Source organism: Panulirus ornatus, chromosome 15 (genome assembly GCF_036320965.1).
Source record: "Panulirus ornatus isolate Po-2019 chromosome 15, ASM3632096v1, whole genome shotgun sequence".
NCBI classification, from domain to species: Eukaryota; Metazoa; Arthropoda; class Malacostraca; order Decapoda; family Palinuridae; genus Panulirus; species Panulirus ornatus.
In genome coordinates, this window is record NC_092238.1 from 23998270 (window position 1) to 24021850 (window position 23581).

General features: G+C 39.6%; 1 protein-coding gene across 2 annotated transcripts; it reads left to right on the top strand.

Annotated features, from left to right (window-relative positions):
• On the top strand, positions 1 to 23537 carry Mtpbeta (mitochondrial trifunctional protein beta subunit). Of its 2 annotated transcripts, none has more exons than XM_071670578.1 (10): positions 1 to 146; positions 3862 to 4042; positions 5723 to 5910; positions 6625 to 6759; positions 9218 to 9345; positions 9581 to 9811; positions 10013 to 10162; positions 17692 to 17908; positions 21134 to 21222; positions 22543 to 23537. In XM_071670578.1, exons 1-10 carry the CDS (start codon positions 95 to 97, stop codon positions 22585 to 22587), a joined length of 1416 nt encoding a protein of 471 aa, XP_071526679.1. In that variant the 5' UTR covers positions 1 to 94; the 3' UTR covers positions 22588 to 23537. The 2 variants fall into 2 exon arrangements, with proteins under 2 accessions (XP_071526679.1, XP_071526680.1); XM_071670579.1 differs by having other exon boundaries at positions 64 to 146; positions 3865 to 4042.
• Positions 23538 to 23581: the final 44 nt, after the last annotated feature.

Sequence of the window (23581 nt, forward strand, 5' to 3'; positions counted from 1 at the left end):
GTGAAAGAAATTTTGATAGCAAATACCGTAGCTTATCTCATGACGTCATTCGTACTCATGACGTCACATTATCATACATTCGTCCACCGGCAAGATGGCGATGACCAAAGCCTGCAGCACTTCTCTGCTTTTTGCCCTAAACAATGGTATGTATACGTAGGTCTGCGAGCTTTTTATGGAATTATGTGTAAATTGATTTGTTGGTGATGGCTTTCAGAAAGATCATGGTGGAAGTGGATCACTGTGAGTGGAATGATAGGGTTAGGTTCCTCATGAAAGTTGAACGTGCTGAATGTACAAAAGTGTAAGTTCCAGATGGTTATCAGGGTGTGATAGCTTCATCATCATTAACGAAGTGGAACTTGTATTGGGGAAGTCTACATTACTGTAGTACATCATATTGTTGAAGTACTGGTTCAGGGACACCACAGAGATGGATGCTACTCTTGTAGTAGCATGATAAGAATAGAGTTGTGATGGATGTGTAGAATGAAGGGAAACACTTCTCAATATCAACACATCTCATGAAAATTCCTAATATCCTAAAGAATTGAACAGAATGTATACTTATTATTACCACTACTACCATTATCACCATCATCACCTCAGCCATCACCATCATTACACTACACTTACAATATTGTAGAATTTCATTAAAGAAATGTGACTAGTATTATCATTCATTTGTTTGGAAGTTAGTTGGCAGAGTGTTTAAGTTGGGTGTTTGCTCCTTACAGCTGCATGCAACTGCTATAGATGACAGTGTCTTGGGTTTATTTTCATTATGATTTATCTATAACTTTATCTCTGACATCCATTCCCACTTGCAACTTTAATCAAGGGGTTGGCCAAGGTAAAAGTCTCCACTTACCCGTCCTTACATGCCTCCCATGTATACAGTATACACCATTCAACGCATTATCCCTCCTTTTCCCTCCCTCCTTTACCTTTTCATTTATGATTGTGATATTGAATGTTTATATAAATCTCAGCCCCTCGTGAGATTCAGTGTGGCTTTTATTGATTCTTCAGGTTTACACGTGTTTTGCTTTTATCTTATTTTACTCAGATATTGCCTTTATTACTTTTCTTGTGGCTAGAAATTAAGCATTGAATTATTCTTCCTGGTATAAATTGCTTTACTGAGTATAAAGAGTGCATTGATATATAGTACCTCTCAGACAAATCCCTGAGTCAGTTTGTGATGCCCTGAAGCCTAACCATCAAAGCAAGATGGATGGAATAAAAAAGAAGTTCAAAACAGTATATTGTTAACTTAATCTCAATAATAAGTAGTTTAAGTTTTACCTATATGACACTGTTGTGGTAGGTGAAAAAATTTAGAATCTTTACCATCTGGTAAGTCATTCACATAGATCAAGAAGAGTAATGGTCCCAGAACAGAACCCTCTGGCACTTTACTGGTGACTTCCACCCGTATAGAGAAGGTTCATCTAACATGTTTCCTTTATTCTCTTGCATTAAGATTATTTCTCATTGGAGGAGTCTCCCTTTATTTCTTGCCGGGTGATCCAGTGCCAGATGCTATCGGTTATGTTTTTTTTTTTTTTTTTTTGCCACTGTCTCCCGCGTTTGCGAGGTAGCGCAAGGAAACAGACGAAAGAAATGGCCCAACCCACCCCCATACACATGTATATACATACGTCCACACACGCAAATATACATACCTACACAGCTTTCCATGGTTTACCCCAGACGCTTCACATGCCTTGATTCAATCCACTGACAGCACGTCAACCCCGGTATACCACATCGCTCCAATTCAATCTATTCCTTGCCCTCCTTTCACCCTCCTGCATGTTCAGGCCCCGATCACACAAAATCTTTTTCACTCCATCTTTCCACCTCCAATTTGGTCTCCCTCTTCTCCTCGTTCCCTCCACCTCCGACACATATATCCTCTTGGTCAATCTTTCCTCACTCATTCCCTCCATGTGCCCAAACCATTTCAAAACACCCTCTTCTGCTCTCTCAACCACGCTCTTTTTATTTTCACACATCTCTCTTACCCTTACGTTACTTACTCGATCAAACCACCTCACACCACACATTGTCCTCAAACATCTCATTTCCAGCACATCCATCCTCCTGCGCACAACTCTATCCATAGCCCACGCCTCGCAACCATACAACATTGTTGGAACCACTATTCCTTCAAACATACCCATTTTTGCTTTCCGAGATAATGTTCTCGACTTCCACACATTCTTCAAGGCTCCCAGAATTTTCGCCCCCCTCCCCCACCCTATGATCCACTTCCGCTTCCATGGTTCCATCCGCTGCCAGATCCACTCCCAGATATCTAAAACACTTCACTTCCTCCAGTTTTTCTCCATTCAAACTCACTTCCCAATTGACTTGACCCTCAACCCTACTGTACCTAATAACCTTGCTCTTATTCACATTTACTCTTAACTTTCTTCTTTCACACACTTTACCAAACTCAGTCACCAGCTTCTGCAGTTTCTCACATGAATCAGCCACCAGCGCTGTATCATCGGTTATGTTTTATCAATGTATATTTGTTCTGATTTGTGAAAATTCTTTAGATTATATGATGTAAACATGGCAGTGCATTTCTGTAATGTAGTTACCCTTCTCATTATATTTTGTTTGAACAGGCTTCTACTATTTCCTGAAACTAAAGTTTGACTTTATTAGAATAGCCTGTACTTCTTTTTCTTCTCTTTTCCCTCTTACTCTCATATACCATCCCATTCAGAAAAGTTCAGTAAACTTCGTTTTCTCAACCCCAACAATGTTATGTGCATTTTCCCTTTCCAATCTGTAGATTTGAACTCTACCATTTATTGCTGATCCCTCAGCATTTGTTTGTATGTAATACCTTCTCAGAGAGTAACATTACCACCATCTAACAGTCCTAATATCTCTGCAGGGCTGACAGGGATGGTCTGACCTTTTACTTCATTTGGTGTCTTCCATTGTTTTGTGAATTTGCTATAGTGCTTTTTAGACAGACTGCACTGCAGGGGAGAGAAATGTAGATTTTGGAAATTGAAAGTCCTTTTCTGTCCATATATAGTAAGACTTTTAGCTATGACTCAGTTATGTAGGTTTTAGTGTATAACAGTTTGAAATTTAAGTACATGAATGTTTGAAAATTGTACCTAGTTTGAGGTGGTAATGTGCCCGGGAAATTGGAGTTTTCACACACACTTGTTCTTTTTCAGCATAGTTGTTTAATTTTGTCTTTTGCACCTTCCCCTTATCAAATGCGGGCAAAACACTGTTGTCTTTAATTGGCTGAAGGTGGACCCAAAACGAGAGAAATTCTTCTATTATGGTTGATTGGATAGTGAAGGATGGGAAGGGCCAGTGCTTCTTCACCAGAAACATTGAGAGTTGGAAGGTCCTAATACTGAGATTCCTTGAGAATAACTTGGAGAACCTCTCATTCTCATGGGGCACTGCCTTTAACAGATTTTTTCAATCTTCAAACCTACATTTCTTTTTGAAAAAAGAAGAGAATTTGAACTTTCTCTCTTTTATTATTACTGCTGCTTGAGAAAGCTGATATCATTAATTGCATCTTGTAATTCTTTGCAGTCACAGAATCAGAATTATTATGGTAGATGAAACACGGTATTTTCATTGTTTTGTTAAGTGGATAAAGATTCTAAATGACTGCTTCAAAATTTGGGGAAAAGTGCATGCTTCAAAATTAGGGGAAAAGTGCATCAGTTATGTCTCAAATGATAATGTTTTTGAGAATTGAAAGTTTTACAGTGAATTCAAAATATTGGCTCAAAACAACCCTTATAAAGTAAATTGCTAAGGTATGAATAGGCCTGGGTCAACTGACATTTATTTGTACTTCAGCAGGAACACGGGCACTTGGAACATCAGCACCTCAGCTGGCAATGGCCAAGACAAAGCCATCTCTGTCTCGGCCAGGGGGGAAGAACATTGTTTTGGTTGATGGTGTTCGTATCCCCTTTCTTATGTCTGGGACACAGTACCAAAAGCTGATGCCACATGACCTTGCCAGACAGGCTCTCAAGTAAGTTGTTTGCATTCATCATGTCTCCTGAAGGGAGACATTATATATGCTTATAGTAGCTTCTTCGTCGTCTTTGTCTTCTTTCCAGCAGTCAGAGATTTTATGTCATTCTTTCATTTTGGGGCCAATTGATATCTTATGGGATGCATCAAACCTTGTCATTTCTTTCATTTTTTAATATAAGTCTTTTAGATGTTTTAGGGTGTGACATTAAACAGCCCACCTTTATGTGCTGCAGTTTCTTACAGTTTGTCAATTGAAACATTGATTATGATTAACTTAACAGTGGTCCCCTACAATACTTAGGATAAATTTTGATTTAAGCATTTGTATGGTTGTATAGGATCAGAGGCCACCAAAAAGACACAGGTTTTGTATATTGACTATTATTTAGTCATATTGCAGCCAGTATCGACAATGATCTTGAGACAGAATTCACCAATGGAATTTTAAGATTTACCAGTGACACGAAATTAGGAGAAAAAAGCTGAAAGAAGATGAAAATGTTTGGCGAAGCTGTATCATTGAGAGTATAGCGTTAGAGAACTTATCACTCCAAAAGAGTCCTCATTTCCCTTCTACCAGAAGTTGCACAACCTTGGGCTTCAGGAGCCTTTAGAAGAGATTCTGAGTAATGCCAGGGCTCTTTCATAGAAATTGTCAGTGGACTGAACCAAGGCATGTGAAATGTCTGAGGTAAACCATGGAAAGATCTATGGAGCCTGGATATGGATAGGGAGCTGTGGTTTTGGTGCGTTACACATGACAACTGGAGACTGGGTGTGACATGTTTTCCATAGTGTGGGTGATTTTTTTATACTGACCTCGTTTCTCCTTACATTATCTTATGAAAACTACTCTCTCTTGAGTAATTTATTTCTTGACACTTCTCATGTTATTCTTCACTCTTCTCTTAACTGAATATACGTCTTACATGTTCCTATGCTAGCTTATGTTGGCCAACAGTTTGTGCATTTCCCTCTTAGTCATCATATTTGCACAACCATTCACTTATGATGTTTATAGCATTACTGAGGAAAGCAAAAGATTTCCCCATGCCTTCATGACAATAGGAAAGACCTTTGTGGGCTTCAAAGAATAAAAGGATACTTGTATATAGATGCTCTATTATTATGATGATCCTTACTACTATAATTTTGATAGTTCTCCTGTGTCACACTTTACCTGAAAATGGCATTAGTATTACAGATGCAGCCTAAGATATCTAGTCCAAATGTCCATATCGAAAAACATACAAAATTTAAATACCTGTGCATTTAACTTTCACACCAGTATGGCATGTGTTTCTTGAAGTTGACGCGTCATTTTTTATGCTCTTCTGTTGCTAGTTCCACTGTGCCACAGCATCATAAGCTCTTACAATTTAAATTTATCATGGTAATGTTCCATTTTTTAGTTATTTGTATTATTTCTATGGTTTTCTGCTATGATGGGGAGCTAGAGAGAGGATGTGAACAAATGAGGACATTCTTTGTGTTCCTTGCTCTACCTCAGTATGCAGGATGTGGCAAACAAATATTAATATATTTAGAGTTTGACAACAGGAAAGGATTACAAGTTTGAATATGAATTCAGTGATTTTTTATCAGTACTTAGTAATTTTTCCTCTGATACACTCAGTACTTCAGTTCTGTTTATGTCCTTTCTCAAAATTCCCAGTGGTTTGGCGAGTCGCATCAGTTTGGACAAAAGTTCTGTGGATTACATAACTCTGGGAACTGTCATTCAGGAAGTGAAAACTTCAAATGTAGCTCGTGAAGCTGCTTTGGGAGCTGGCTTTTCTGACAAGATCCCTGCCCACACTGTTACTATGGCTTGCATCTCCTCCAACCAGGCAATCACAACTTGTAAGTAGTCATGTATCACTATATGATTTTCTTGCACTTTAAAAGGCTCAATCTTTTTTTTTTCTTTACTCATATATTTAAGTAGAGCTGATGAATTCTGTTCCATGTTTTCCATTGCTTTCTCTTCATTTACTTTTTGTTCTTTATATGATATTTGTTCATTCTCAGCATTTCTTAATTTGTCTTCCAGCTCTTGTACTTTATGTGTGCTCATTGTTTACCTTTTCTGTATCCTCCACTCTGTTTTGTTCATCCACTGTTTCCTATCTATCATATTTTTTCTTTGCATAGCATTAGTACTTTTATCATTTGCCTTGTTCTTTGTAAAACAGTACCATAGTTTTTGCATTACTGATGTTGGAGACCCCATTGCACTTTGTAATTCCACTATTTTGTCAGAATGAAGAGAGTAGGAGGATTTTGGAGAGAAACTTAGACTGAAGACTTACATGGGGGTGGTGTAACAGTATGAATTGTATGAATTAAGGATAGTAAGATAGGTGGTGATTCTGATGTTAAACAGATATTTTATATGTCACTTTGCTTTAATTGTTGATCTTGGCAACAGTTCCAGATGAATTTCTTGTTATTGATTACCTCTTTAGAACAAAAGTCAGATTATAACCTGTAAGCTTTTTAAACTGTAACTTTCATAAAGGAAAATATGGTAAATGATAAGCATAACCTCATTACCAAAACTTATTGTTTGAACAGGTGCAGGATTAATGCATGCTGGTGTATATGATGCATGTATTGCTGGTGGAGTGGAGTTCATGTCAGATGTGCCCATCCGTCACTCACGTAAGATGCGAGAACTCATGCTCAAGTTGAACAAGGCCAAGACAGCAGGTTAGTCTTAGTTGTCCTGCAAAGTATTTTTGTTTATCCAGATGGGTTACAATTAGGTAGAGATATGTATGGTAGTGATTAGATGTTTTGTTTATGACTTCTTTCATTTTATGAAGATGTACATTTGTATGTAGCTTTAATGGATCTGGAGAAGGCATATGATAGAGTTGATAGAGATGCTCTGTGGAAGGTATTAAGAATATATGGTGTGGGAGGCAAGTTGTTAGAAGCAGTGAAAAGTTTTTATCGAGGATGTAAGGCAAGTGTACGTGTAGGAAGAGAGGAAAGTGATTGGTTCTCAGTGAATGTAGGTTTGCGGCAGGGGTGTGTGATGTCTCCATGGTTGTTTAATTTGTTTATGGATGGGGTTGTTAGGGAGGTGAATGCAAGAGTTTTGGAAAGAGGGGCAAGTATGAAGTCTGTTGGGGATGAGAGAGCTTGGGAAGTGAGTCAGTTGTTGTTCGCTGATGATACAGCGCTGGTGGCTGATTCATGTGAGAAACTGCAGAAGCTGGTGACTGAGTTTGGTAAAGTGTGTGAAAGAAGAAAGTTAAGAGTAAATGTGAATAAGAGCAAGGTTATTAGGTACAGTAGGGTTGAGGGTCAAGTCAATTGGGAGGTGAATTTGAATGGAGAAAAACTGGAGGAAGTGAAGTGTTTTAGATATCTGGGAGTGGATCTGGCAGCAGATGGAACCATGGAAGCGGAAGTGAATCATAGGGTGGGGGAGGGGGCGAAAATTCTGGGAGCCTTGAAGAATGTGTGGAAGTCGAGAACATTATCTCGGAAAGCAAAAATGGGTATGTTTGAAGGAATAGTGGTTCCAACAATGTTGTATGGTTGCGAGGCGTGGGCTATGGATAGAGTTGTGCGCAGGAGGATGGATGTGCTGGAAATGAGATGTTTGAGGACAATGTGTGGTGTGAGGTGGTTTGATCGAGTAAGTAACGTAAGGGTAAGAGAGATGTGTGGAAATAAAAAGAGCGTGGTTGAGAGAGCAGAAGAGGGTGTTTTGAAATGGTTTGGGCACATGGAGAGAATGAGTGAGGAAAGATTGACCAAGAGGATATATGTGTCGGAGGTGGAGGGAACGAGGAGAAGAGGGAGACCAAATTGGAGGTGGAAAGATGGAGTGAAAAAGATTTTGTGTGATCGGGGCCTGAACATGCAGGAGGGTGAAAGGAGGGCAAGGAATAGAGTGAATTGGAGCGATGTGGTACACCGGGGTTGACGTGCTGTCAGTGGATTGAATCAAGGCATGTGAAGCGTCTGGGGTAAACCATGGAAAGCTGTGTAGGTATGTATATTTGCGTGTGTGGACGTATGTATATACATGTGTATGGGGGTGGGTTGGGCCTTTTCTTTCGTCTGTTTCCTTGCGCTACCTCGCAAACGCAGGAGACCGGCAAAAAAAAAAAAAAAAAAAAAAAAAAAACATTTGTAAGCTGTAATAACAGTAACCAGTGTTCTGAGTTAGTCAAATACATATGCCCTAAGCAGAGAATATAGTTGTGGCTCAAATGATGCATTGTGTCATCTCAGTTTGCCTAGTCATTTTGGCTCTACATGCTGCCCTTTAGCCTTATCCCTTCCCCTGTCTCTGTTTCCCAACTACCTTCCACCTCCCAAACTTCATTCCCTTATTTCTTCAGCCTCTCTTCTCTGTCTGTTAACTGTCCATTGCCATGCAAGTGTTTAAGACTTGTTTTTATCACCTGGTTGGCAGTGTGATTAAGCAAACTTGGAATAAGTAATAGTAGCACAGGGGATCCCAGACTTATGAATGTCTGACCAGTGAACACTCTTACTTATGAATGAGCTCCAGAAAACAGTATTATTTTCCTATCCTGACATACACTTGGTTACTAAAGGTTACATAGTATGTAACTACCTAACTTTGTATCTTTTTTTCATTTTTGCTTGATATGATGTAGTAACTATACTTGTTTCAGAATATAGTATCTAATTCATTATTAGGGTCAGTTACAGTGTGGGTGTTTATTTCTATGCATTTCTTTATATTTTCCAACTTGTGAACAATTCAACTTATGAACAGGGTCAGGAATGTAACCTGTTTGTAAGTCTGGACCTTCTGTACTTTATATACTGTACATGAATTATGAAGATAGTGTATGTAAACCATGTTTCATAAAATTACCACTGTTCAGTTGTGTCCAATGAGACTGGATTTTGGATTTATGTTTTTAGCCAAAAGGATTGGTAGGATGTTTCTATTGTATGTTTACAGCTGTTCAGTCATACTTGTGAAGGATACTGCTGAAGGTAACCCTCTTGCTTTGAAAGATGTCACTCTTTGTACGACAAATTTATGATACTGCAGTTTTGTCTACCTGCCAGTTACCGCACACTACCTAGATATTAACAAAAGTATACCAGTTTTTCATTTTAACTTTTGATATTCATTAAATGTTTTTGAAGATAATATTTCATATTTCAGGTGCTAGGTTAAGTCTTCTTTCCCAACTATCCATGAAGCACCTTGTCCCTGAGCTTCCTGCAGTGGCAGAATTCTCCACAAATGAGACTATGGGCCACTCTGCTGATCGTCTTGCTGCTGCTTTCAAGGTTTTATTAAATGATTATTTTTTTCTGCCATTATTTAGCTCGGAAATTTATTTATTTTGCAATATTCATAATTACTTCAGAACTTGGAATTTTTGTGCTGTTTCAGAAAATGACTCCATTATTGATGATTGTTTTTTCTTTTTCATTTTTCTTAACATCAGAATGTCTCATTACTGAACTCTAAAAATATATGCCCCAAAAGGAGGACCATTTATATGAGGAGTCTTAAATGCAGGTGTCACGAGCAGAACAAGATGAATATGCTCTACGTTCTCACACTTTGGCACACAAAGCCCAAGAGGCAGGTCTCCTGTCTGATGTTGTCCCCTTCAAGGTTCCTGGTGTAGACCAGGTTGTGGAAAAGGACAATGGCATCCGTGTTTCAACCCCAGAGCAGATGGCCAAACTTAAACCTGCGTTTGTCAAGCCACATGGTACTATCACAGCAGCAAATGCTTCTTATTTGGTAAGTGTAGTGAAAATATGAATTCTTAATTGATAGAGGAAATTTTCCATATAGAGATGTGGCATCTTAAATCCCATGCCTACTCTGGAAAATATTGTATAAAAGTTTAGTTGATTAAGCTATTAATGTTAAGAGCTGTGCATAGTGCCCTCGCATTAGGTATAAGTAATTTTGTGCTGGACTTTCCATTTCTTTCTCCAGACTGATGGTGCTTCTGCTTGCCTTCTTAGCACAGAAGAAAAGGCTAAGGAGATGGGATGGAAACCTAAAGCTTACATCCGAGATTTCACTTATGTTTCTCAGGACCCTAAGGATCAGTTGCTTCTTGGACCAACATACGCTACCCCAAAGGTTGGTTACACAGATCTTAACCTCTGAAACACAATCCTGATAAATGAACTCTGAAGAAACTTTACACAAGTCAGCCTTCTCTAGGATGGAATATGTCTAGGAAATTTGTTTTCATTGAGATGTTTATGTGCTATGTTAAATTGCAGTAGCTAATTGAAGATTTTCAGTGATGAAAATTACATTTGGGTTAGATGTGAATGTGTGATGACAGCAACAAATGAGGTTGCTGTCTGTAGCCTGTTTCATATGTATTGAAAAATGGGTTTGTCTCTGTAGGCTTGTTGTCAGAAAGTTCTTTGAATGAACTGATTTTTAGGTAGGAAAAGGGATGTGGAATCAAGAGAATGAATAAGTATGAATGAAGTTTTGATAACTTATTATGAGTTAAGAATTATTGGTAAGGTGGTAGCTATAGAACTGTGAAGATGTTGATTTAAATGTGAAGGGCAGCAAATGGGGTAGAAGGTATTGAAAGGATGACTTGGGATGATTTAAGTGTCAGAAGTAAATTCAAATAGAGAAGGCTGAAGAATGGGGGATAAGGCAACAGGCTGGTCTTTAGATTTAAAGGACCAGGCAGATGATCCAAGGTGAATTAATTATAATGATCTGTTTTCAGATGATGAGGAGAGTAAGTTTAAGGAAACTTGCTCCTTCAGCTTTGAGAGTTGACTGAGATGAGGCAGAAGAAGGTTTTTCTTGTAAAAGTGGAGCATTGTTACATTTAAATGTCTGACCTTGACAATCCTGCATCTGACAGGTGTGGTTTGTAATTGTACAGACTTACTATGTTGTTATTAAAACATTTATCAGAGAATCACATTGATTATAACAAGGAAAGATTTACTGTATAAGATTGATTTTAACAAGAGAAGATTTATTATATGAGATAAAAAAAAACCGTGTCATTCGGGAATCAAGTGTTTGGTCTAGGTGAAATAAAAGATGAAACATGCTCAGTTATAACTCGGTTGACACTCAGGCCTTATTCATGCACATTTTAGTGTGTTGTGCTAAAGCATATGCAAAACTTTCTTGGGAAGAGCAGTGTGGTTTCAGAAGTGGTAGAGGATGTGTGGATCAGGTGTTCGCTTTGAAGAATGTATGTGAGAAATACTTATAACAGCAAATGGATTTGTATGTGGCATTCATGGATCTGGAGAAGGCATATGATAGAGTTGATAGAGATGCTCTGTGGAAGGTATTAAGAATATATGGTGTGGGAGGCAAGTTGTTAGAAGCAGTGAAAAGTTTTTATTGAGGATGTAAGGCATGTGTACATGTAGGAAGACAGGAAAGTGATTGTTTCTCAGTGAATGTAGTTTTGCAGCAGGGGTGGGTGATGTCTCCATGGTTGTTTAATTTGTTTATGGATGGGGTTGTTAGGGAGGTGAATGCAAGAGTTTTGGAAAGATGGGCAAGTATGCAGTCTGTTGTGGATGGGAGAGCTTGGGAAGTGAGTCAGTTGTTGTTCGCTGATGATACAGCACTGGTGGCTGATTCATGTGAGAAACTGCAGAAGCTGGTGACTGAGTTTGGTAAAGTGTGTGAAAGAAGAAAACTGAGAGTAAATGTGAATAAGAGCAAGGTTATTAGGTACAGTAGGGTTGAGGGACAAGTCAGTTGGGAGGTAAGTTTGATTGGAGAAAAGCTGGAGGAAGTGAAGTGTTTTAGATATCTGGGAGTGGATTTGGCAGCGGATGGAACCATGGAAGCGGAAGTGAATCATAGGGTGGGGGAGGGGGCAAAAGTTCTGGGAGCGTTGAAGAATGTGTGGAAGTCAAGAACATTATCTCGGAAAGCAAAAATGGGTATGTTTGAGGGAATAGTGGTTCCAACAATGTTATATGGTTGTGAGGCGTGGGCTATGGATAGAGTTGTGTAGAGGAGGGTGGATGTGCTGGAAATGAGATGTTTGAGGACAATATGTGGTGTGAGATGGTGACATCATATTCAAGGGTCTTCATTCTCCATCCAAGGAATTATCATACTTCACCAGATTTGACTCGTGTAATATGATAAATTGATGCAAAAGATATATGGTATCAAGGGTGAAAGCATGAGAAGAGAATGCAAAAAATGGACAGGTATAGTGAATTTTTAAGTGAAAAATCTATTCCAGATGAGGATCCCAGAGAAATTATTTTTATGATGGGAATTCTATTAAGAGGTAGGTGCACCATGAAATGCAAACAGGTGGAATACTGAGGCTTGGCAAGTTGCAGTGAAATTGGCTTGGAAAAAATCTGCTGTTGGTCATTGTGAAAAGAGGATCCAAATTATATGCAGATAAGTGGCTACTTTTTTTTTTATGTGTTTCTCTTACCCAAGATTTAAGGCTAAGATTTGTTTCTATGACTTGACATAGCTACATGGGCAGGTATTGTGTTTGCTTAACCCAGTGATTTATTTTTTTTCTTGGATTATTTCAGTCCCATAAGCAAGCAAGACTTAAAGAACATGGGTGGATATAGATGAATGCCTCTTGATTATGAATCCAAGCCCTTGGTGATGTAAGCTTGAAGGTTTCACATGTGATGATTTGATCACTTTTCTCTTGGGCTGGGCTTCCATTTTTTTTAACAGTTGTCCATCGATCTTTCCAGACAGCCAGGGTATTGTTGTCACCTTGGAAGTTGTTTGTCCGTCTGTGGACATATTCCCTTCAATCTATCTGTATCTCTAATGCCTGTTCCCTCCAGGAACTCCCATCAAGAGGTGGCCTTAGGAAAACAGTCTCCACTTATCCTTTTCCTTACATGCCTCCCTCGCATATACCATTCCACACATTCTTCCTGTTTCACTCCCTCCAGTATTCCTCCACTCTATTTGTCCATGTCACAGGTGGTCTTCCACTCACACCACTCCCTTTAATTGTACTATCATACTTATATTTTTTTATATATTTATATTTATTATACTTTGTCGCTGTCTCCCGCGTTTGCGAGGTAGCGCAAGGAAACAGACGAAAGAAATGGCCCAACCCGCCCCCATACACATGTATATACATACGTCCACACACGCAAATATACATACCTACACAGCTTTCCATGGTTTACCCCAGACGCTTCACATGCCTTGATTCAATCCACTGACAGCACGTCAACCCCGGTATACCACATCGCTCCAATTCACTCTATTCCTTGCCCTCCTTTCACCCTCCTGCATGTTCAGGCCCCGATCACACAAAATCTTTTTCACTCCATCTTTCCACCTCCAATTTGGTCTCCCTCTTCTCCTCGTTCCCTCCACCTCCGACACATATATCCTCTTGGTCAATCTTTCCTCACTCATTCTCTCCATGTGCCCAAACCACTTCAAAACACCCTCTTCTGCTCTCTCAACCACGCTCTTTTTATTTCCACACATCTCTCTTACCCTTACGTTACTCACTCGATCAAACCACCTCACACCACACATTGTCCTCAAACATCTCATTTCCAGCACATCCATCCTCCTGCGCACAACTCTATCCATAGCCCATGCCTCGCAACCATACAACATTGTTGGAACCACTATTCCTTCAAACATACCCATTTTTGCTTTCCGAGATAATGTTCTCGACTTCCACACATTCTTCAAGGCCCCCCAGAATTTTCGCCCCCTCCCCCACCCTATGAGCCACTTCCGCTTCCATGGTTCCATCCGCTGCCAGATCCACTCCCAGATATCTAAAACACTTCACTTCCTCCAGTTTTTCTCCATTCAAACTCACCTCCCAATTGACTTGACCCTCAACCCTACTGTACCTAATAACCTTGCTCTTATTCACATTTACTCTTAACTTTCTTCTTCCACACACTTTACCAAACTCAGTCACCAGCTTCTGCAGTTTCTCACATGAATCAGCCACCAGCGCTGTATCATCAGCGAACAACAACTGACTCACTTCCCAAGCTCTCTCATCCCCAACAGACTTCATACTTGCCCCTCTTTCCAAAACTCTTGCATTTACCTCCCTAACAACCCCATCCATAAACAAATTAAACAACCATGGAGACATCACACACCCCTGCCGCAAACCTACATTCACTGAGAACCAATCAGTTTCCTCTCTTCCTACACGTACACATGCCTTACATCCTCGATAAAAACTTTTCACTGCTTCTAACAACTTTCCTCCCACACCATATATTCTTAATACCTTCCATAGAGCATCTCTATCAACTCTATCATATGCCTTCTCCAGATCCATAAAAGCTACATACAAATCCATTTGCTTTTCTAAGTATTTCTCACATACATTCTTCAAAGCAAACACCTGATCCACACATCCTCTACCACTTCTGAAACCACACTGCTCTTCCCCAATCTGATGCTCTGTACATGCCTTCACCCTCTCAATCAATACCCTCCCATATAATTTACTAGGAATACTCAACAAACTTATACCTCTGTAATTTGAGCACTCACTCTTATCCCCTTTGCCTTTGTACAATGGCACTATGCACGCATTCCGCCAATCCTCAGGCACCTCACCATGAGTCATACATACATTAAATAACCTTACCAACCAGTCAACAATACAGTCACCCCCTTTTTTAATAAATTCCACTGCAATACCATCCAAACCTGCTGCCTTGCCGGCTTTCATCTTCCGCAAAGCTTTCACTACCTCTTCCCTGTTTACCAAATCATTTTCCCTAACCCTCTCACTTTGCACACCACCTCGACCAAAACACCCTATATCTGCCACTCTATCATCAAACACATTCAACAAACCTTCAAAATACTCACTCCATCTCCTCACACCACCACTACTTGTTATCACCTCCCCATTTGCGCCCTTCACTGAAGTTCCCATTTGCTCCCTTGTCTTACGCACTTTATTTACCTCCTTCCAGAACATCTTTTTATTCTCCCTAAAAATTAATGATACTCTCTCACCCCAACTCTCATTTGCCCTTTTTTTCACCTCTTGCACCTTTCTCTTGACCTCCTGTCTCTTTCTTTTATACATCTCCCACTCAATTGAATTTTTTCCCTATAAAAATCGTCCAAATGCCTCTCTCTTCTCTTTCACTAATACTCTTACTTCTTCATCCCACCACTCACTACCCTTTCTAATCAACCCACCTCCCACTCTTCTCATGCCACAAGCCTCTTTTGCGCAATCCATCACTGATTCCCTAAATACATCCCATTCCTCCCCCACTCCCCTTACTTCCATTGTTCTCACCTTTTTCCATTCTGTACTCAGTCTCTCCTGGTACTTCCTCACACAGGTCTCCTTCCCAAGCTCACTTACTCTCACCACCCTCTTCACCCCAACAGTTTTCAGTTTTCTAAATTGTTTCTTACATTTTTCATATGTATATATATGTATGTGTGTGTGTGTGTATATGTGCGTATGTATGTGTATGTGTGTATGTATATATATATATATGTATATTATCCCTGGGGATAGGGGTGAAAGAATACTTCCCACGTATTCCTCGCGTGTCGTAGAAAGCGACTAGAGGGGACGGGAGCGGGGGGGCCAGAAATCCTCCCCTCCTTGTATTAACTTTCTAAAATGGGGTACTATCATACACTCCTGCATTATTTCCACATGCCCAAACCACCTCAAAGTATTGTGTGTCACCCACTCTGCCACTCCGCAATTCATTCCCTTTACTTTCTTTGCCATCCTACATCTCTCTTACACCCTGTCATTTCTTTCTTCATTCCATCTAGTCACACCACTTGCTTTTCTCAAATAGCTCATTTCCACAGCTTGGATTCTTGACTTCTGTGCCTCATTCCATGTCTATGTTTAGGCTGCATAGGTCAGGGTTGGGAGGACTATGCTGTCCCTTAATCCTCTCTTCACTTCCATACCTACACCTGTACCCTTCATTATTCTATTATGGGACCCAATGACTCTTCTACCCTGTACTGCTCTCTACCTTATCTCTTCTTCCATATCACCACACATACCCAAAACAAGTCCTACATACTTAAATTCCCTTACTACTTCCAGTCTTTTTCCCTCCATATCCACAGCTTAATGTAGTACACTTTCTTGTTTCACTTTATGTGGTTTTACAAAATCTATGCTTTCACAACCGTTTCCTTTCAAACACCATCACTTTCCTTTTACTTGCATTAACTTTCACTTTCCTCCTCTTACACACATCATAAAACACACAACCTTCTGCAACTTCTCTTCACTCTCTGCAAATGACACAGTATTATTCACAAACAGGCTTGCCGCACGCCACCATATCTCACCGCCACACTCTATCTCTGTACCCCTTTTCCCTAGTTTTGCTTTTATCACTCCATCCATATGTGTAATGCACTGAAACCACAGCTCCCTTTCCACATCCAGGCCCCACATAACTTCCCATGGTTTACCCCAGACGCTTCATATGCCCTGGTTCAATCCATTGACAGCACGTCAACTCCGGTATACCACATTGTTCCAGTTCTTTCTGTTCCTTGCACGCCTTTCACCCTCCTGTATGTTCAGGCCCTGATCGCTCAAAATCTTTTTCACTTCATCCTTTCACCTCTAATTTGGTCTCCCGCTTCTCCATGTTCCCTCCATTTCCAACACATATATCCCCTTTGTCTATCTTTCCTCACTCATTCTCCCCATGTGTCCAAACCATTTCAACACACCGTCTTCAGCTCTCTCAACCACACTCTTTTTATTACCACACATCTCTTACCCTTTCATTACTTACTCGATCAAACCACCTCACACCACATATTGTCCTCAGACATTTCATTTCCAGCACATCCACCCTCCACTTCAAAACCCTATCTATAGCCCATGCCTCGCAACCATAACATTGTTGGAGCCACTATTCCTTCAAACATACCCATTTTTGCTCCGAGATAATGTTCACACGCATTCTTCAATGCTGCAGCTGCTGCAGCATGTTTACAAAAATCTGATCCACACATCCCCTACCTTTCCTGAAACCCCCTTGCTCTTCGCTTATTCTGCATTCAGTCTCTTCCACCATTCTGTCAATTTATACTCTTGCATTCACTTTTCCTGGTATACTTAACAGACTTATTCCCCTATAATTGCTACATACATCCTCCACACCTTTTCCTTTGAATAAAGGAACAATAATAGCTCTCTCTTTAGCAGAATAATTTAGTTCCAGTACAAGGTAGAGACTTCATTTTCACTCTAAAGTAATCACCAATGGAATGGACAAACATAGATATTTGGGCATACAGGTTACATAAATCTGCATCTTAAGGAGGATAGACTTGTGCCATTGCCACATCACGAGAGTGCTGAATGATGGGAAAGTTATATTTATGATATGTGGATTTGGCAATGTTTTTTTTTGTTTTTTTTAACTGCCTCCTCTTGACAGAGATTATGTTGTGTTGAACCTTTAAAGCCAAAGATAGTGTTACCTCTTGTGTTTGTCCACTCATGTATATGTCTCTTCATATGTGGCATACTCGGTACATATATCCAGGGCATCCATTTTCAGAGGAAGCTCATTTTTAAAGACTTTTGGACCAGCTTGGTGGCCAGAGCAAGAGATTTGTGCTAATTTTTTTTTTTCCTTCCTTAGGTTCTAGAGAAGGCTGGCTTGAAAAATTCAGATGTTGATGTGTGGGAGATTCATGAGGCATTTGCTGGTCAGATGCTTGCTAACTTGAATGCAATGGATTCTGACTGGTTTGCTACAACCTACCAGGGACGCTCAGAGAAGGTTGGCGCTCCAGACATGGACAAACTGAACTTGTGGGGAGGGTCTCTATCTATTGGTCACCCATTTGGTGCAACAGGTAATTATGTGACAGGCATCAAACCAAAACATGACTTCTAATTTTTTGTATGCATAATTTGCTGTAACTTCTTTTTTTTTTTTTTAATAAGAGCAAGGTTATTAGGTTCACTAGGGTTGAGGGACACGTCAGTTGGAGGGGTAAGTTTGAATGGAGAAAAACTGGAGGAAGTGAAGTGTTTTAGATATCTGGGAGTGGATTTAGCAGTGGATGGAGCCATGGAAGCGGAAGTGAGTCACAGGGTTGGGAAGGGGGTGAAGGCTCTGGGAGCGTTGAAGAATGTGTGGAAGGCGAGAATGTTATCTCGGAGAGCAAAATGGGCATGTTTGAAGAAATAGTGGTTCAAACAATGTTATATGGTTGTGAGGTGTGGGCTATAGTTAGGGTTGTGCAAATGTGGGTGGATGTGTTGGAAATGAGATGTTTGAGGACAATATGTTGTGTGAGGTGGTAAGTAATGTAAGGTTGAGAGAGATGTGTGGTAATAAAAAGAGTGTGGTTAATAGAGCAGAAGAGGGTATATTGAAATGGTATGGTCACGTGGAGAGAATGAGTGAGGAAAGATTGACAAAGAGGATATATGTGTCAGAGGTGGAGGGAACGAGAAGTGGGAGACGAAATTGGAGGTGGAAGGATGGAGTGAAAAAGATTTTGAGCAATTGGGGCCAGAACATGAAGGAGTTTGAAATGCATGCAAGGAGTAGAGTGAATTGGAACTATGTGGTATACTAGGGTTGATGTGCTGTCAGTGGATTGAACCAGGGCATGTGAAGCGTCTGGGGTAAACCGTGGAAAGTTTTGTGGGGCCTAGATGTGGAATGGGAGCTGTGGTTTCGTTGCTTTACACATGACAGCTAGAGACTGAGTGTGAACGAATGTGGCCTTTGTTGTCTTTTCTAGCGCTAACTCGCACGCACGTGGGGGAGGGGGGTGCCATTTCATGTGTGGCAGGATGGCGATGGGAATGGAAAAGGGCAGCAAGTATGAATATGTACATGAGTATATATGTCTGTGTATGTATATGTATGTATATGTGCGTATGTGGGCATGTATGTATATACATGTGTAAGTGGGTGGGTTGGGCCATTCTTTCGTCTGTTTCCTTGCACTACCTTGCTAACGCGGGAGACAGCAACAAAGTATAATGAATAAATATGAATATATTTCAAGGGAACTGTGTAAGATTTTGTGCGAGATGGGTTTAGTATACTATGGGTAGATATGATCTCTTCAGATCCATAAATGCTACATACAAATCCACCTGGTTTTCTCAGTATTTCTCACAAACATTCTTGGAAGCAAACACCTGGTCCACACATCCTCTTCCTATTGTGAAACCATACTGCTCCTCCCCCAGTCTGATGCTTTTGACGTGACTTCTTTACTCACTCAATCAATAGCCTCCCATAGAATTTACCAGGTAGACTCAACAAACCTATATCTCATTGGTTTGAACACTCCACCTTTATCCCCCTTGTCTTTATGCAGTAGCACTGTTTATGCATTCTGCCAATCACCAGGCACACCATGTTCCATACATACTTTGAAAATCCTTACCAACCAGTTAACAACACATTCACCCCCTTTCTTGATAAATTCAACTACAGTACCATCCACTCCAGCCACATCCTTACCAACCAGTCAGCAACACATTCACCCCCTTTCTTGATAAATTCAACTACAATACCATCCACTCCAGCCACATCCTTACCAACCAGTCAACAACACATTCACCCCCTTTCTTGATAAATTCAACGACAATACCATCCACTCCCGCCACATTTCATTTTAGGGAAGGCGAAAATCACTTCTCTCTCCACCAAACCACTCTCCATGACTCTCTCTTTGCATACCACCCAGGCTCAAATACCCTACATCTGCTACCTTATCGTCAAACACATTTAACAGTCCTTCATAATACTCATACCATCTCTGGAGACATATGTTATTCATAATTCATGCTCACCATTTCCTGTTTGAGTGAGGTAGCATCATGAACAGATGACAAAGCCTTGAAGGGAAAATTCCTCACTTGATCCATTGCTTTGGAAAGTAGTAAAGAAGGGAGGATTTCCAGCTATCCTCTCCTGCCCCTTTTAGTCCCCACATTTATATATCTTCTTATCTTGTACACTGGATGTCATATACAGTGATTCACTACTATACAAACTTTTTTGGCTCATCTTATGCTCCCTCTTGACCCTGTTGTATTAGATCTACTTTGCACAGATTCACTGAACATGCATTTTCCAGGGGCACATCCACCATGGAGAGCAGGGAGAAGGTGTATTTACACTTTTTACAAACAGACATAATTTGAAGTCCTCTAAGTTAGAGTGTAGTGTGAGTTTGAATGGAGAGAACTTAGAGTAAATGGAGTGTTTTAGATACATTGTAGTGGACATGGCAGCAAATGGAACCATGAGAGCTGAGGTGAGCCATAAGATGAATGAGGGAGCTAAGGTCCTAGGCACATTGAAGTCTGTGTGTTCAAAGAGAAGTTGCTGTCTTTGAGGGCAAAGATAGGTATATTCAGTGGTATTGTGGTTCCGATTGTGTTGTATGAATGTGAGGCATGGGCCTAAGGTAAAAAAAAATGTAGAGGAGGGTGAATGTGTAGGAAATGAAATGCTTGAGGACAATTTGTGGTGAGAGGTGGGTTGATCGAATTAAGAAATGGTAGGGAGAGTTGTGTGGTAGTAAGAGGAGTATGTATGGGAGAGCTGAAGAGGGGGAATTGAAATGGTTTAGTTATGTGGAAGAATGACAAGTGTGCATGGTATAGAACAGATTGAAACTGGTATATAGGAGATGACATGCTGTCATCGAGCTTAAGCAGTCATGGGAAACCATGGTTTTGGATAGGGTTAGTGATTTCAGTATACGAAAGCTTGAGTGGATGTGAGTAAGTGAGGTCGTTCCTCGTCAGTTTCTGGTTCTATCTCTGGAAATGGTTAACAGGTACAAGAAAAAATATTTTTGACATGCATATTGTATATAGAACACTAGGTTAAGGGTTAAGGAATATGGTTATGGTCCATGCAGTATATACACTTTGAGAACTGGTAGAAATCCACTTGCATATTGTTTGGTCCTGAGAATTAAATATTTTTGGGAAACTTTCTGAATGAGATAGTTTCAGTGAAAAGCCTTCTGATATTATGAAGTTTGTTGGTACATTTATATATTTTTACTGATAAAGAGGCTTTGTTTCACATTTTTCAGGTGTACGTCTAATGATGCATGCTGCTCATCGACTAGTAAAGGAAGATGGCCAGTATGCCCTCATCACTGCCTGTGCTGCTGGTGGGCAGGTAGGTTATGTTATTGAATTCTGGAATTTAGCTTTATGAATGAAACTGAGATTTTGATAGGACTCGTATGACCTGTTCACTGATATTTAGTTGTGTTTGCTAAGGGCACCATGGTAAAGAGAATAGAAGGTTTACCTGTCTGTCATCTACTCTTCCTTGTTTACTTCCTCCCATCACTGTAAAAACAGTATATTTTCCATGAGTCTGTAGACTTTATGTCATCTAGTATTGAGCATCCGATTTCTAACTTGAGCGGGAATTTATATTTCTGTGGTACTGTGTAGAAGAGAGTGATAATACATATCTTTTTCTCTCTTATGTTCTTGTTCACTGTTTCTAGTAGTAGTGAGGTTACACCAGAAACAGATGAATAGGCCTAATTCACTTGCATCTCTTTTCTAGCCATCATCTGTGTATAATGCACTGAAACTACACCCCCTGTCAACAACCAGGAAACACACTTTTATGTCATCACTCTATCCAGTGCATGCCTTTCATCCTTCTGCATGCTCAGGCCTAGGGCTCTCAAAATCTTTTCTTCATTCTCTCATCTCTATTTTGGTTTCCCATTTATCCTTTTCCCCTCCACTTCTGATACATATATCCTCTTTGCCAACCTCTTCTTACTCATTCTCTCCATATGTATAGACCATTTTGGCCCACCCTCTTCAGCTTACGTAACCATACTCTTCTCATTACAACATATCTATCTTATTTCATCCTTTCTTAATCGATCGGATCAACCCTCCTCAACCTACATTATCCTGAAACATTCCATTTCCAGTATGTCTGCCCTTTTCTCCACATTCTCATCTATAGTTATATAACAAAGATAAAGCGTTTCATTTATTAAGGTGAGAGAGTTGCATGCTTCAGTATTTAGCACACGTACAAAAATAAACTATATTATGCAATTTTTGACATTCTTAATCTTCTTGGCGTCTTTTCTTTCTTTTTCATGCATTGTTTTTAAGTAGTTTTTATCCTCAACCTTGCAGCCAAGTGGCAAGACACAGAGCCTTGTTTGTCAGGTTATGGTTGACAATGCTAGTATACAACTTATGCAGGTCATCCACAGAAAGGCAACTGTAGTTAACCTAGTGTTATAAACTTTGGCTATAATGTCATTTATAGTTAATTGAATATTGACTCCTGAAATTATAGGTGAGAGAGAAATGTAATGAAGGGTGTAATAATTGTTGTTTCTATGCTGGGTGTTTGGAGAACAAGGGATCCAGACAAATAATATACACTTTGTCCCTTCATACTTGGCTCTTTTCTGTTGTTTTAGACCTTCACATTTTTGTGTTTTCTTTTCAGGGTGTTGGAATGATTGTTGAACGTCATCCTGATGCAGTTGTGTAGGCTTCCAAAGCTTGAGGTCAGTTATCAACAAAAGGTTGAACACGACATATAGATTGCCTTGTGGTTTTAATTTCAAGTAAACTCTTTGTGAATGAACATTCTTTGGCATATGCGGTAATGAGCCATCCCTGTACTCCCAAGATGAACAAGGCATGTGCAGCCAGCTATCAGTTGCTCATAGATTATTATGATTGGTAATTTGTACTGAATTTTTTATTCTTCTATAATATTATTTGCAACAGATAGCAAATTCTTTACCAACATCACCATTATAGCAAGTTTGTCAAGGTGCTTCCTGTTGCTAGCATATAAATGTTTACAATAATTATCAGTTTGTGACACTGTTTCTGGTCTTGCATTGTTTTATCTACTTGCATTTGTTCATAATTACTTTCTCTAAAGTATTATATACACCAATTTATGAATCTTACTCCAACATCTTTATGAAGTAAGTTTCTTGATTACTGGTATAATTATTTATCACTGGTGTGAGGTACAATGTCCACTGAGCTCAAAGCACAGAGAATGGCCAGATAGTCCTTGGGAAAGGTTGGTGCACACTTGAAACTTTTAACATGTACCTAAGACCAAAAAGTGGTGATATGAATTGAAGAATGGATTTATGTGTACTTTTAAAGCAGTTGATGAAAATTTTTTATCAACTGTACAGCACCATTAAGTATTTTGGAGGATGCTTAAGTCATCTTTGCCTGTTTAAAAATTAAAATGCTCAGTGATATTTAGACATTTTATATGACGAGAATTTTGCTTGTACAGGAGCATATTATCAATGCAATATTTTTATTATCCTTTAGATGTAAGAAACTGATGATCAATGCAATATTTAATAAGGTTTTCTTGATTACAGGTAAAATTTTGTGAATAAGGTTATTAAAGTGACTATTTTTAATGTGTACATAAGAGTCCTTAAATAAATATATCAAAATAAATATGGTTTTATTTGCCATGTTTCAAATTTTATGATGGAATTATA

Coding starts and splice junctions, on each gene's coding strand:
- Mtpbeta (XM_071670578.1), top strand. CDS start 95: ATGGCGATGACCAAAGCCTGCAGCACTTCTCTGCTTTTTGCCCTAAAC. Junction 6,760..9,217: donor GAACAAGGCCAAGACAGCAG/GTTAGTCTTAGT, acceptor TTCATATTTCAG/GTGCTAGGTTAAGTCTTCTT. Junction 9,346..9,580: donor GTCTTGCTGCTGCTTTCAAG/GTTTTATTAAAT, acceptor TCTTAAATGCAG/GTGTCACGAGCAGAACAAGA.